At 36.0% G+C, this 16,948-nt stretch overlaps 1 protein-coding gene across 1 annotated transcript in view; it reads right to left on the reverse strand.

Annotated features, from left to right (window-relative positions):
* Positions 1-16,948, reverse strand: part of LOC138696127 (iripin-2-like) — a 33,930-nt gene that overhangs the window by 9,863 nt on the left and 7,119 nt on the right. The window contains exons 2-5 of the mRNA XM_069820680.1: positions 10,231-10,346; positions 9,278-9,457; positions 7,147-7,360; positions 1,941-2,158 (exon numbers count right to left, since the gene is read on the reverse strand). Coding sequence (XP_069676781.1) covers positions 1,941-2,158; positions 7,147-7,360; positions 9,278-9,457; positions 10,231-10,346 — 728 coding nt within the window. The remainder of the gene's footprint in view (positions 1-1,940; positions 2,159-7,146; positions 7,361-9,277; positions 9,458-10,230; positions 10,347-16,948) is intronic.

Below are 16,948 nucleotides of genomic sequence, written 5' to 3' on the forward strand. Positions count from 1 at the left end.
CTAGTTGCAGGAAATGGGACCTAAAGTCTGATTTTTTACTTTTATTTTTATTTATTTATTTTTTTGTTTTTTGTGGTTGCAAAAAGAAGATGAAATAATGAGCATTTAAAAAAAATCATGGTTCTAGGGCTATAGTTTTTAATATATTACTTATTGAATTTTGATATTACATTATGTACTTTTCGAGAAAAATGCAAATTAAAGTTTTCATTTGTTTCCTTAGCAACTATAAGAAAGATTTATGTACTTAAGAAGCACTGTGTAAAACTACGTCCTAGTTTAGTATGTAAAAAAAGCCTACAGGTAGCGCAAGATGTCCAAAATAGAAATGCAGGTTTTACACCGCAAATTCGCTATTTTGTTCTCCTGTAAAATTTCCTGTTACGACTTTAGGTCCCTTTTCGCTCAACGGGTCACAAGTTATAAGACTAGTATTTAGCAATTAATTATCTAGCCCTAATAATTTGTTTAATTTAAAGTTTAAATTTAATCGTACTTAGTTTAGCTAAAACAGGGAACTGAGAAATTAATTTTTTGTGTAGTTTTAAGCCATAGTTGAAGCTATGTTTCATACCAGCAGCCGCTGAACTTTTAGATTCTGCGAAATGAAATAATAAGTTCCTTCTCGTAAGGATTTCCATTTTGCCCATAGATTTTACGTCCTATATAGGCTACAACTAGCCGGTATGTATGTATGTATGTATGTATGTATGTATGTATGTATGTATGTATGTATGTATGTATGTATGTAGATAGATTTATTGACTAATATTATACATACAAATTTTATATTATCATAATTTTGTCTAATATCTAATGCACGGGTCTTCTGACCGTACGTGCTTTGTACCCAAAACAAGTCCTCCTTTGCAGCTTCTCCCCCCACCTATAATTACATCCAACTACTCTCTAAAAGAACACACATATTAAAAATGGAAATGACACAATAAAACACATTATATAATATATCCTAACTTAAAAGACATAAAAGTGTACAGTTGGGTGGATACTATTATCCCTTCCTCAGTTCGCGTCGCAAACTTCGACAGCTGCAGCTCTAATCTTCCTCGCCTTCAAGAGGAACAATCCAGTCTTTTGTTCGTATTCTCTATTCCCCATGAGGTCAAGACATGCAAGCGAACTCCTACTCTGACTTAGCATCGAGGGTGGTGAATATTTTCTCCGCACCTGTTCCCATTCGACACACAGTAATAAAATATGCATATAGGAATCCTTTTCTTTGCAAAGCGGACAAAGACGTTCCCCTTCTTCGTTGACCATTTTATTACCCTTCCATGCATGCCCCCAATCTTAGCCACGCTAAACCTGCTCTGCTGTCCTTGTTACACCTCCCCCAGTTAAGCATGAGCTCTGATTGAAGATGTAGTGAGGACTTTTCCGAACATTGGAGCTCAATCTCTTGCCTCTCGATATCAATTAAACGCATCTTAACATTAGCCATACATTCCTCCTGTTATTCTCTCCTTTCTCCCACATCCAACCCATTCCTATATGATGCAGTCCTCTCTGCAGTTTATAAACCCACCCCTTTTCCCAGCCCTCCCTTTATTGAACTTTGTAGCAAATCGACCGTAGATGCGACTGATCCACAAATATAATTTTTAACCAGTGTTTTATTACCCTGACTTTCATATGAATTGCTTCATTTTGAAGCCCAAACTCCTTTAGCACCCCGCAGTTACCTGTGCTTTTGCCAATTCCAAGTATTCGTTTCAGGAAGTCCGTTTGTACCTTATTTAGTTTTCCTGCATTTTCCCAATGTATGTATGTATGTATAGAAGCAAGTAATATGCAAAATTATTGCGATTCAATGAACAAAGGTTCAACAATCGCTCGTGGAATAAGAGACTATTACTTTTAAATTAGGTAAAATATTCGTGATGACTAAAGGTTAGAAGTAATATTTACAAAGTTCTTACCAGGAAAGGAAGTAGTACAAACTTGGCCGCAATGTCTATGTCTTCGCCAGCTATTAGGTCCGCCTCTAGACGCATTATCGGCCTCTGAATGGTAGTTCCATCGAGTGTGTCGAAAGAGCCGTCGGGAGTAGTTTCTTCGGAATTAAATCCGTTTTGCCAAGGACTACTGAAGAACAAACCGTTTCCAGATAGTAATAGTGTGTCCACCGGGATGTCACCTGTGTAACATAAATTACAAATAAGTACGTGTTAAAGTGGATTAGCAAAAATATTGCTTAACTCATCGCAGATGCTCGGAAATTATAGAATTTATTATCAGCAAATACTCCTTAGGCCTATATTTATGTCTGGAAAAAAATTCTAGGATTGAATGCCGCACAGTGAACAGTGTACCATAATTCATTTCCAGCACTTTAATTGAATCACTAGGCTAAATACGAAAAGGGAATAAGTATGAATATAGAGACATGCCTTGAGGCTCTATGAAACGATGTATTCTTTCATTAAGGTGCATTCTTGTACATAATTCATGTGAATTGTAACCTTGACCACAATTTTGTATTATAATTTTATTATTGTTTATTCCTTATAAAATATGTATTTTGATACCAACTATAACCCTAATACACCTCAGGGTGAAATAGGATTTATTAAATTGGATAATAATAATAATAATAAAAAAAGGGAATAAGTCACCATCAGTTAGTTTTGAAAAAAAGCACAAGTAACTTCTGCACACAACGAAATATAAACAAACTGCATCGATAATATTTCTATGAACCAATCATGACTACACAAGGTATTTATGTAAAAAGACATGTGTATATCACCATTTATCCTGCCCTATAGAAACAATTTTTCCTTGTGGACTTGTTCCCCTTTCACACCTAATGAAATATATATTTTTTTAATATTAAACAAAATGTATCGTTATCTCTATTATCGACCCTATATGTTGAATCTTTCGTACACTACTTTTAACACTTGAATATAAATATATTAATTAAATGGCGATCTTACTCGTGTTAATTATGTAATCATGTATGGCTTACAGCTGTTTCGGTGTTACTTGACACCATCTTCAGAGCCTACTAGATCTCGGCGCTATGTCAACTTCGCTGCCTGTTGTGTGGGTGCGTTAGTGTGATGAAGAGTTGTGTCAAATAGTGTGTGTGTTCTGAAATTGATCTGTGTGTTGAGAATTTGATTAGGGTGTGTTTTAGTATGTCTGTATATTTAATATTATTCTAGTGTGTTGAGTTTTTGGTTTTTTGGTTGTATGTTTAGGTTTTCCATGTCTGTATTTATGTTATGGTATGTGTGGTAACACATTAAAAGCAATAACCAGAGGACACAATACATCTACATATGCCGAACACATAACTAATGCTAACCACATTACTAAAATACTAAACTGTTACTTTTTTTATAAAGTTTATTTATACACGCTTTAACATCTGTGATCGTATCGCGTGTTAGGATCTTTAGGTATATCTGTAGGCCGTTGTTACTATTGTTGAGTTCCTGTTTTCTGTTGTGTGTTGTAAGTGGCTTGTGTTAATGTAGCCTAACTGATTTTAGATTATTATTATGTTTATGATATTGGTGATTGAGGTAGTGATGAATAATGGTATGTAAATTTCCAATCCGTCATTTGCGTTTGTTACTGAGGGAAACCATGAGAAATCTCAGTCAGATTGGCCGTCCACGGGGTTTGAACCTGGGACCTCTCGAATGCGAGTCTCAAACGCTATCGTCCGAGCCAACTCTCTCAGTTGAAAAAAAATGTATTATTGTACCATGTGGAGTGTCGTTTCAAATCCTATTAAATGCATCCTCGGTCGAAATTTAGTTTGAAGCGATTTCGTATAGCTGAGACGGTATTCTTTAAGACCCTGATCTCATATTGGAGCAATTCTTTCCCGCCTTTTTTCTATGATGAAAATTATGTGTTGGATCAAATCGTATTATGTACAACTCCCGTGATGCGTCGGATCAAATCGTATTATGTACAACTTCCATTAGTTAAAATCTTAAATGGACAGCGTTGGCCAGCGTGCTGTATCTTCCCGTCATTATTGAGTTTCCCGCTGTTTTATAACATTGTGATTATCAAGGTATGTACAATATCAAAATCTATTAAGAGCAGTAAGGGAATCAGAGAGAGGAGAGGTGGTGCCCGAAAGAGAGCACTATATGTAGCTAAGAAGAGGGAAGTAGTGTAATTTATCTCTCAATTAAGAGCAAGTGGTCCACACCTGTGGAATAACGGTGAGCACTTCTGGCCGCGAAACCAGGTGGCCCGGGTTTGATTCCCGTTCGTGGCAAGTTACCTAGTTGAGGTTTTTCCGGGGTTTTCCCTCAACCCTATATGAGCAAATGCTGGACAACTATCGGTGCTGGACCCCGGACTCATTTCACCGGCATGTTGTACATGCTCTTGGTCTTTGGCTCCAAAGAAAAGCACGTCCTCAGGTTTCTGAAAATGTGTTAGTTTTTCCGGTAAGAGGCCATTCTTTTCTACCAGCTGACAGAGCCTTTGGGCTACTAGAAAAGGTTTTGCGTAAGGAGAATGAAATTCTTACTCCTGAGGAGTATAAGGTGATTTATGAAACAGTGGGGACAGTAAAATATTTAGGCACAGATTGGCATGTCAGGGATTTCAAGCTCTTGGCTAATGAATATCATGACTTCAGTGGCATAAAAGAAATGAAAAGAATAATGCTAAAGAAATGCGAGAAGAATGGGAAAGTGAATGTCACTTTCAAAATGGAACCTACATACCGATGTGACGATCCATCTAAATCATGTGCTTGTCTGATGAAACGTGGTATGTTCATGGATCATGTCTAAGTACCTCCGAAAGTCACTACCTTGAGATCAATCAGTAATGCCAAAAAATCTGATTTGCGAAACCTACTCAATAGTACATTCGGAGAAATTTGGAAAGAGGTTGATTCAGTGAAATTGTATGATATTTTTATTAATACAAATCAGATTAGTGGAAGTTAAAACGATGAGAATGAAGAATCTCATTGTTTGCATGAAGAATCACGTATAGGTAGAATTTAAAATGTTAATGAAATTGTGTGTGCAATCTAAAACATTGATTAATACATTTTCCAGTGTTCTCGCCACATTTAATAAATTTGCTACAAAGCTTACTTACTTAAATATTGTAATACTGTATTTTAATACAAAGCTTACAAGAATATCTAATATTGTAATACAAGTGTTCACACCATATTTCATAATTTTGTTATAGAGCTTAATAAAATACTGATATTTAAGGATTGAAGAATAAAATATACAGGGTGGGCAAACAGTCACATTACTCCATATTATTTTGTGTCATGAGAATAATGGGGAACATACTGGCTCTTTAGATACCTAGGTATACACAGTTAGTGTTATTTTGTTTGTATGTTTGGATTATGACCAGAATTACATCAATAGTGTGCTTATTTGAGGTATTTAAGATATTTAAGGGGTTAACGGAACGTTTTTGCTCACCCTGTAGATGCCATAATTATTTAAAATTTATATTCAATGTGAGTTAGAGATCGACCCGAGTGGCCGCACGATCCAAAGTATGTCACTTTAAGCAGCTCCGTTCGAAGGGTTGCAGGTAAGAAACTCGCCGTTCCTTATCATTATTTTCCAGCAGAAAGCAATAAAAACTATTGATGTATCGTCCTATGTAGTATTCTGGTGTAAGAACCACAGAAAAAACTGACAAATGACAGGGCACAATTCAGTGTGGTTTATAGATGCAAATCGTATTATGTGACAAAATCGCTTCAAAACGTATTAAATACACTGTGTCGGTGCAAAACGTACTAAGTGCAAACTTCAATTGACAATATCATGCATTAGATTAAACAATCAGTGCCAGTGTTTATTACATTTGGTGTCATTTCACAATGTCTAAAATGTGACATTAAGATATTTAAAATGTCTCCATTATCTTAGCCGTGAAACGGTTTTTACGTTTCCTGTAAAATTTGTTTTTCTGCATTTAATACGATTTGAAACGACACTCCACATTTCATCATTACAAATATTCCGCTAGATGGCAGTTCTTTGTTATGATGAACTGTTCTCTTGTTACCAGTTGTGCCAACTATACTGGGTTTTCAGTTCAAAGTGTGTCGTGGCTCGCTGTATGCCGTCATGTGGCTAGTCGATGAGCCTAGAGAATTCAATCTTCCTACACTTCCGCAGAGGTGTATTACTTATGTGCCAGAGAAGTTGCCTAGCAAGTACGGCGTTCTTTCTGAAGAGTACTTACCGATACGTACGGTAACGCCGGTAGTGGCAGGAATGTGAACTGTTTCGAAACATGTACTGAGGTGAGTTTTTTCTTACTGTCGGGATATGGGGAGAGGGTTAAGACGATTACTTACGTATTTGTTGACATTGATTTCGACGGTCAACATGGACACGGAGCATTTTATTTGTGTTATGGAATGTTGCCGCACGCAACCGATGATAACAAATACCCTGGGTACGACTTGGCCGCGCAAAACACAGTTCGAAAGAGGTTATGGTAGCGCACAGACCGTACAGACCGCCATCTGTTGCTACGACGTTCAAGTTATACCGTACACGTTATCAAGTTCAGATTGAACGCCTTGATTAATAGGCAACTTCTCTGACACAAAAGTTGAAACTCGCTTCAAATCGCTGACTCATCAACTGTGACGTCATGACACACTTTGAAATGAACACCCAGTACAGTCTTCATTGAATTCTATGGACGATTACTAATCAAGAAGACTTTGTTGATTCAGTTTCATTTTTATTAAAACAGTTGCATTCAACTTCAATTATCAATATATATTAAACAATCTCTGATACGTGGCTATCCATGATCTCATACAGCAGAAGCTATAACATAACCTAAATAATATAAGCAAGATAAATGATAGAAAACTTTTAATTAAGGATAATGAAATAAACATGAATCATTTTAAAAGATACAAATTATTGAAAGTAGAATGTTGGCAAACAAATAAACAAATGCTAGGGAGGTGATAAAACCAAATGCTAGGGAGATGATAAAATTGTAGGATAAGCAGCCATGATTGGTTGAAACATGTCGCTTTGTACTGTTTTATTGGTCAAAAGTAGTTTGACGTAGTAAAAATATAATAGTCTCAGTAATATGTTCTGCTTTCTTTAATAAAAGAGTAGGCCAACTTACCTGCATTCACGAGAGTTCTGTTTGTGTTATGATCCAACCAAGTGACCCAGCCATTGATGAAATCAACGGCGGCTTGCGTCTGCTCGAAGTTGACGTGTTCAACGTCACCACTGAGGTTGTATAAAACCGTGTAAGAGAAGTTATTGTTGACGGTAATTCCTTCCTTCAGGAACACACAGTTACCCCATTCTACGACTGCGTTCAGGTGCTCACCCTAAAATGAATACATTATACACTCAATAATTGACTGTTCGACCACACTATTCCCATTTTAGTCTACCTACATCTTTTTTTTTTTTTTTCAACATGTCAGCATTTTCATATTCTCAGACATTTGAGGCGTCCAGAAGCCAAATCGACTACCTCCAATTTCTGAGTAAGAATCTGTATATGGTGAGGTCTTTATATAAATTATGACTTTCTTTACAATAATACAGGAATTTCTGATTAAATCATAAAATTTCGCTCTTATCGCAGATACGCATACGTTTTGCATTTTGTATTCAATTTCGCATTTCATTACGGATTTAGAAATTATGTTAATGTATTTAACACGCTTTTAAACATAAAATTACTTGTTTCGGAATCATTTCGTATTTATCGATATTACGAAAATCTACCATCTCTAGTCATATCAGATTTGGTTACTAGTCTTTTTAATGACATTGAATTAAGGGGGTCAGAAGCAAAGGGGTATAAGTGTATTTTGGAGAAAATGTGGTTGAAAGTACTTTTGTAAATTCCGTGAAACTTTTTATTTAAATTTTAGTGTGTGATGTGGTTAAAATATGTATCCATTTACCACTAAAAGTTTAGGTACTTTAGCTTGCCCTGGATGTACTTAACTCATGTTCCTAGAAATGTCATTTGTACCCTTTTGCTTCTGACCCCCTCAATTGTAATAAACACATACACACCTTTAATGTGATTTTTCATGTGTGTTGTCCGATGGCACAGAAACTTGAGTAATTGTAGAATAGAATAAAATAGAATGTTTTATTTTCGCTGGCAGAGTTAAGGCCATAAGGCCTTCTCTTCCACTCAACCAGCCTTAATCAATACAATACATATTTAAATTACGAATATTTACACTACACTTAAAAGATTCTCCAGCAATATTCTTCAGTTAAATTTTAACGACTGGTACGTATTTATTTAAATTAAAATAAACCTATAAGATAAAGTAGTAACTTAATTTATGACCTAATTTAATTCAATCAATTATAACTAATTTGAGATAGCTAGTAAAATGATGAGAATTAATATAATATAAATGTATTTACATAGACGACGACAAGTCCTAGGCAACTGACCACCGTGAAGGTTTTTTCTTTTAATTCTTCTCAAGTTGATTGATGATGACTTCATTTACCGTTGAGAAAGTGTTACGTCAATGCAAAGGTTTTTTTAGTTGGTTATTTAACGACGCTGTATCAACTAGTAGGTTATATAGCGTCGATGAAATTGGTGATAGCGAGATGATATTTGGCGAGATGAGGCCGAGGATTCGCCATAGATTACCTAGCATGTACCTTACGGTTGGGGAAAACCTCGGAAAAAACCCAACCAGGTAATCAGCCCAAGCGGGGAACGAACCCGCGCCCAAACACAACTTCAGACCGGCAGGCAAGCGCCTTAACCGACTGAGCCACGCCGGTGGCCATATGCAAAAGCTGGACGGGGGGGAATGTACATGTTAGTAATTATCTCAGGGAAGCGAAGGGGCTTTCACTCGGGATCTGGTAGCTTTGTTAGCTCCTCTGACAGATGATACTATGGTGAATCACGGTACCTGCGATGGTGCGGTGTTCAGGTCAATATAAGATGCAGTATGACGTAGTACGTGATTTGGCAACGGCTGCCATAAATCACTGGAGGCTGCAAAATATCGACAGGCAGACGAAGGCGCTTTTATGTTCATGTGGACTCCGTCAAAACTGGATGCCGTAGCTAATCGATGAACGTCAACCAAGCAATGAATTATGTACTTGGAGAAATGCGATCCTAAGGACTTCAACAATCATCCCACAATAAGAAGGTCGGCACAATAATTCAGGCTGTGGTACATTCCTTCGGACCCTCCTCAGAAAAGGAAAAAGAAAACAGTTATTAAAGTTTTGCAAACACTTACCTTGAGAACTGCTGTCAGATTGGCATAGCCCTCTTTAGCTCCATCGGGATCAGAATTAAGAACCTTATCGATTTCTGCTTGCGTATTACCTCTCGAACCCTGCTGAATTATGACGAGGGCATTGTACAGGTTCACTGGAGAAATTAACAAGTTCGCGCCTTTGCCTTCTGTAAACAGAGTCTGCAAACATAGTAAGTGCTTGTAACTATTGATTCAGTTTTGACAAAATACTCGTACATAAATTTACTTGTAAAAAAACAGCCGCGGCATGTTTTCGTAGGAATAGTGTTAATTCGACTTCAGTTATAATAGAATTAATTTATATACATATTATGTATGTATGTATTCACACTGCAAATGAGTAAATACCCGGTGGCAGTGGAAACTAATTACACTCAATAATGATAATTAATAATAAACACAATTGATAAAAAATACAATTAACGATAATAATAATAATGATAATAATAATAATGATAATAATAATAATAATAATAATAATAACAACAAGGAGTATCCTAAATTAAATGAAGCACGATCACTTAAAATAACATTTAAAGTAAATCTAATTTGTATCTTAACCCTAAGTTTTTCGAACTAGAACCCACGAATATGATAAGCATTTATTCAGTCTGTGCCACATACCCGAAATTTTACACATTCTTTTTTCTTTTAGAAAACTTTAGCCCAACAAAAAAATATAAATTACATTATATTTTCCTAAATATTGTAATTATTCTTTTACAGATTCTGGGACACCACCCAACTCCCAGCAACAAAGTCAAGACTACATGGAAATCCTACCTCCTTCACCAGTGTCATCATTTCGTGCAACCTTGCATGTGAGTAATCAAGTCCATTTAGGATTTCTTTGTTTAAGTATCTACTGTATGTTTTGTAATGAAACGTAGAAAATTTTCTTAATTGTTATTAAAACAGAATTGACGACTTACCTTCAAAATCTGAAGTGAGAACTGGTTGGTGGAAGCGATTACATTCTCGCTTATTACTTGTCCAAATATGGGCGAGAATAGAAGCGAACTCAGAACCAAAGCAAATAAATTCTTCACTAGAAAGAGAAAGTACAGAACATTTAATTATTACACTTCGAAATATTGCATACGTACTTTTTATAATATATTTTTCTGTTACTTCTCTACATTACATTCGTAGAAGAAACATAATCTGCAGATATTTCTCATAATAAGTATCGATTAAGTATAATGATAATGAATCGCAGAATGGAAGTAGTGTGCGTGTTTTTAAGGGATTAACTCCCGTCAGTTTTAAATTTTCATCCTGAAGATAAATTAAGAAAGGAGCTTAAATCCGACATCAGACCTGTCTAAACGTACAGCACAAAACTATTCTGCAAAGAAACTTTTTGTTAGCAAGTGTTTTTCTATCACTCAGGTTTTCTTCTGATATATTTAAAATTATATAAAAGCACACACACACGAAAGCGATATATGCTAAACATGAAAATCAGTGGTACTTTTGTGTGGAATGATGTAAATATTTCCTCAGTGTGAATCTAAAAAGTTCGAAAACCATTCAGTTGGACATTAATGTGTCTGTATATATCGTCATTTAACTTCTGTATCAAGATTTGGGATGATTATTATTATATTACCAACATGAGAGGTAAGTTCCCAAAGAGGATACATAGTGGGCCATTAACATCTCCACATCTCTTCGTTTAATATGTTCATTATTTTATGGATTATATTTTTTTCTGTATTATACACCTGCAATATATATATTAGATTTATATGTTAAGGTTTTTATTCCTAATGTAGAATATGTTGCATTACATACATTACTAATTTGTTTTCTGGAAGTGTTCAATAACTATCATACGTAATGCCGCCAAAGTTTTTTTTTTTATGTTGTCGTAAAATTGCTCTTAAATGTACTTTTTTTTTTCTACTGGCAAATATTTTTTTTTTACTTAGCGTCATTCACTCACGCGTCACCATCTATCAGCTATGATAACGCCATAGCTGTAGTTCTTTTTGCCGTCGTTGGCTTCGCTCTCGGACACCATGGGAGGCTAACTACATAGCACCGCATGTTGATGATCATTGGAGCAATGGTGGAAATCCGTTAGGGTAAGACGTAAGTACCCTATCCACAGAAACATCACTAAACAACGTCTTTGTCTACCAAAATTTCCGGGATTCGAACCCAGGTTACCAGCGTGGAAGGCTAACGCTCTAGCCAGCGATGCTCCAATTTGCCTCGAAATGTGACTCGGGAAAATTGAATGCTCGAATGGTATTTATTACGTCTATTTCAAAAATGTAATAATACTAAAAAATTAATGAACGTAAGATGATTATAATGCATATTATTAAATATAATATTTAATTTACGAACCTCGTATTATATTTCATTGGCAGATGTGAAAGAGTAAAAATATTTATGTACAAAAATTCAGGAGCCATCTAGTGTTATGATGTATCTGTATCTTACTTACTTACTTACTTACAAATGGCTTTTAAGGAACCCGAAGGTTCATTGCCGCCCTCACATAAGCCCGCCAGCGGTCCCTATCCTGTGCAAGATTAATCCAGCCTCTATCATCATACCCCACCTCCCTCAGATCCATTTTAATATTATCCTCCCATCTACGTCTCGGCCTCCCTAAAGGTCTTTTTCCCTCCGGTCTCCCAACTAACACTCTATATGCATTTCTGGATTCGCCCATACGTGCTACATGCCCTGCCCATCTCAAACGTCTGGATTTAATGTTCCTAATTATGTCAAGTGAAGAATACAATGCGTGCAGTTCTGTGTTTTGTAACTTTCTCCATTCTCCTGTAACTTCATCCCGCTTAGCCCCAAATATTTTCCTAAGCACCTTATTCTCAAACACCCTGAACCTACGTTCCTCTCTCAGAGTGAGAGTCCAAGTTTCACAACCATACAGAAGAACCGGTAATATAACTGTTTTATAAATTCTAACTTTCAGATTTTTCGACAGCAGACTGGATGATAAGAGCTTCTCAACCGAATAATAACACGCATTTCCCATATTTATTCTGCGTTTAATTTCCTCCCGAGTGTCATTTATATTTGTTACTGTTGCTCCAAGATATTTGAATTTTTCCACCTCTTCGAAGGATAAATCTCCAATTTTTATATTTCCATTTCGTACAATATTCTGGTCACGAGACATAATCATATACTTTGTCTTTTCGGGATTTACTTCCAAACCGATCGCTCTACTTGCTTCAAGTAAAATTTCCGTGTTTTCCCTAATCGTTTGTGTATTTTCTCCTAACATATTCACGTCATCCGCATAGACAAGAAGCTGATGTAACCCGTTCAATTCCAAACCCTGCCTGTTATCCTGAACTTTCCTAATGGCATATTCTAGAGCGAAGTTAAAAAGTAAAGGTGATAGTGCATCTCCTTGCTTTAGCCCGCAGTGAATTGGAAAAGCATCAGATAGAAACTGACCTATACGGACTCTGCTGTACGTTTCACTGAGACACATTTTAATTAATCGAACTAGTTTCTTGGGAATACCAAATTCAATAAGAATATCATATAATACTTCCCTCTTAACCGAGTCATAAGCCTTTTTGAAATCTATGAATAACTGATGTACTGTACCCTTATACTCCCATTTTTTCTCCATTATCTGTCGAATACAAAAAATCTGATCAATAGTCGATCTATTACGCCGAAAACCGCACTGATGATCCCCAATAATTTCATCTACGTACGGAGTTAATCTTCTCAAAAGAATATTGGACAAAATTTTGTACGACGTCAACAAAAGTGATATTCCTCGAAAGTTACCACAGTTGGTTTTGTCCCCCTTTTTAAAAATAGGTACAATTATGGACTCCTTCCATTGTTCTGGTACAATTTCCTTTTCCCAAATAGCAAGTACAAGTTTATAAATTTCGCTATATAATGCACTCCCACCCTCTTGTATTAATTCTGCTGGAATTTGATCGATACCTGGAGACTTGTACTTTTTCAGATTTTCTATCGCAATTTCGACTTCTGTAAGCGTGGGTTCGGGTATAAATGGCTCAGCAGTTTGTATTTCAATTTCGTCCCGATCATTTCTATTTGGCCTATGTACATTTAGTAGTTGCGCAAAATAGTTTTTCCATCTGTTTAGGATTGATGGAGAGTCTGCAAGCAAGTCACCATTCTCATCCTTGATAACGTTTACCCTTGGCTGATATCCGTTCTTAAATTCCTTTATACCCTTATATAAATCTCGAATGTTTTTATTCTTACTATTTGTTTCTATCTCATTCAGTTTTTCCTTCAAGTAGCCTCTCTTTTTATTCCTAAGTGTACGACTTGCTTCCCGTCTTTCATTGAAATAATTATCTCTCTTCTCCTCAACTGGATCCTGTAAGAATTTCAATTTTGCCTGTTTCCTTCTTTCCACTACCATGCAACAATCTTCATCAAACCACGGTTTCTTTTTCTTAGTTTCATAATAACCTATGCTCTGCTCAGCTGCAATTTTGATACTATCTCTGATATTTTCCCACACGCTATTAACATCTAATTCTTTCTCAACTTCGTCGGAACTTTCTAAAGTGGCAAACCTATTCGAAATTTCGACCTGATAATTTTGCTTAGCTTCCTCGTCCTTTAATTTCAAAATATTGAATTTAGTAATATTAACTTGTTGCTCTACTCGCTTGGTTACTGATAATCTTTCTCTTAATTCTCCAATCACCAAATAATGGTCAGAATTACAGTCTGCACCCCTGAAAGTTCGAATATCTACTATACTAGTATGTCTCCGTTTATCTATCAAGATGTGATCTATTTGGTTGTGTGTCAATCCATCTGGAGAAGTCCAAGTATATTTATGTATATCCTTATGGGGGAATGTTGTACTTTTGACAATTAAATTTTTCGATGTGGCAAAGTTGACTAATCTAACTCCATTGTCACTACTAATTGCGTGTAGGCTCTCTTTTCCAATAGTTGGTCTAAAAATATCCTCCCGTCCTACTTTAGCATTGAAATCCCCCAATAAAATTTTCATGTGATATCTAGGGAACTGATCAAAAGTATGTTCCAATTCCTCATAGAAGCTATTCTTTATATGGTCGTCTTTCTCTTCTGTAGGGGCGTGAGCATTTATAACTATGATGTCGCACCATCTACCCTTAAGTACTAAATATGATAACCTGTCACTGATAAATTCGACCTTTTTTACTGCTGATTTTATTCTTTTATGAACAAAGAATCCTGTTCCTAATTGGTGATTATTGTTTCCTTCCCCATAATACAACAAGTAATCTCCTATTTGTGATATGCCATTCCCATCTAACCTAACCTCTTGTACTCCTACGAAGTCTATTCTATATCTAGCTAGTTCTTTTGCTACTAATGTTACCCCTCCTGTTCTATAAAGACTAGTTACGTTCCAAGTGCCAAATCTCAAATCCTTATTCCTTTGCTGTGGTCGTGCCAGAGAATCAGTCCTATTCCGAGGCTTATTATAGGGATACGTAACAAGCTGTTTTTTACGGTGATGGGTTGTTAGCCCTTCGCCCAACCCCCAAGCTGGAGGACCACCCCTTATCGGCTGTCCACGACTGCTTATTCAATATATTCGCAGCTACCCTCCATATCTGGAGGCCGTCTCCTCTATCCGCAACCTGAGGACGCGCCATGCCGTGGTGATAGGGACCCACAATACATGGTGTATCTGTATCTACTATACGAAATTAAATATAGCTGTAAATGAAGCGTACCTATTACTCTCAGTATTTGCTAATGTCTCCTATATCACCTACTAATAAATTTAGCTCATAGAAAATACGAGTTAAATTTGGTCGAACCATGAGGAATGTATTACAATAATAGCTGCTGTGCAAACAGAAGCCAAGCGAAGCAAGATCGACAAACATATTTGTTATGTTCCTGATAACAGCTGAACAAACAGCTTCTATTGCAGGTCTTAATTTTCATACTTATTTCCATGTAAATACATCAGGATGTGTTTATTTGTGAAGAATAATACTTGACATTATGAACCTGTCGTGAAATGTACTGTCTTCAGTGTTTCGGAATTGCTTAGATTCACTAATCATAATCATACATTCCAAGACTTGAAGTATAGGTTATTCTGTCGGATTCGTTATGTCTACTTATACCAGAATTTGGATACTTGTCAGGTTATTTAGAATTAAGAATACGATTATGGGAAATGCTCTGAACTTCCTCTCAGGATGTTAGCAGGCTAGGTCCTATAGCCTATATTACCTTCGGAACAACTAAAAAGATAAATACATACGTTAAGAGACAAGTCCATTATTTCGGGACATTAATTTACGAAAAATGAACGCAATAAGCAACATTAGAACAGCTTGAATGGCTTTGACGTGTTATATTTCGTTGTTGCAGAAACGAAGATGAAATAATAATTGAAAACAAATGTCATGACGTTAATATCATTCATTTGTGAATTAAACAGTTGAAAACAAATACCACGACGTTAAATATAACTCTTTTGAGAATTAAAAATTGAAAACAAACACCACGACCTTAAATATTTGTAAATTAAACAGTTGAAAAGAAATACCATGACGTTACATATCACACATTTGTGAATTTAAGAATTGAAAACTAATACTACGGCCTTAAATATCACTCATTTGTGAATTAAACAATTTAAAAGAAATACCATGATCTTAAATATCACTAATTTCTCAAGGAAACAATACCTTTCTGCAATATTTTGTCGTGAATAGGTTCTTTTTACTATTAAGAATGTTTTTCCTACTATGTACTTGACACTGCGTTGGAACAAAAGCAAAGTTTTCAGGTCTCAAATTATAAAATTATTTAAACGCGTTTCGATTTCACATTGACGAAGTTGAGAATAACTTGGGAAAATCAGCCATGTCTTTAAATTTACTCCCTCCGACATCTTAAAACTACTTACAAATTACATATTTTCATAGTCGTAATGTGAGGTCCGTCATGACTAGCTAGCCCAACAACTGGGAGACTCTATTTTTTTCTTTCTTCCTTTAATTTAAGTGCTGAGATTTTCAAATATAGCGATGTCTTTACTCTCGATAGAGGCTTTAAAGATATAGAAGGTTTAAAAGAGAAAATCTGAAATTCATTACTCGATTCCTTTTCTCATCCAAATATAAGTTCAATTTTTATGTAAACCTTTTTTGGGTTCCAAGGGATAGTGACGTGCATTCCATAACCTCTCCTATCCAAATCCCATCCTCTACCTGCTCGTGGTGCAACCTGCCTTTACAGATGAGGCTTTGGGGACCGTGTACTGGCGGTATAACCACAACACACACAGAGGAAATGCAATGTCATGGTTAAATATATAATAGGATGCAAAACTGCGGTCAGCACCATCTGGCGGCGGGGGACTGAAATAAGATGATCAGTGCCCAACGTGGTGAACATTAGAACTACATGTTGGGCACATTACCCAGAATTCTCTATTTATCCGTGCGAGATATTGCTCGTAGAGACAAGATGGCAGACAGAAACTTGCTAATAAGTGAACATAAAGTGACACTACGTGTGTATAAGCAGTATATGTTAAACAGCGATGTTTATGGACGTTGTAAAAATGGTGTTGTTGAAAGTATTGTAAAGTAATAGTAATATAATAAATTGAACTATCTAAGTAGATCTTGCAGA

This window comes from Periplaneta americana, chromosome 1 (genome assembly GCF_040183065.1).
Source record: "Periplaneta americana isolate PAMFEO1 chromosome 1, P.americana_PAMFEO1_priV1, whole genome shotgun sequence".
NCBI classification, from domain to species: Eukaryota; Metazoa; Arthropoda; class Insecta; order Blattodea; family Blattidae; genus Periplaneta; species Periplaneta americana.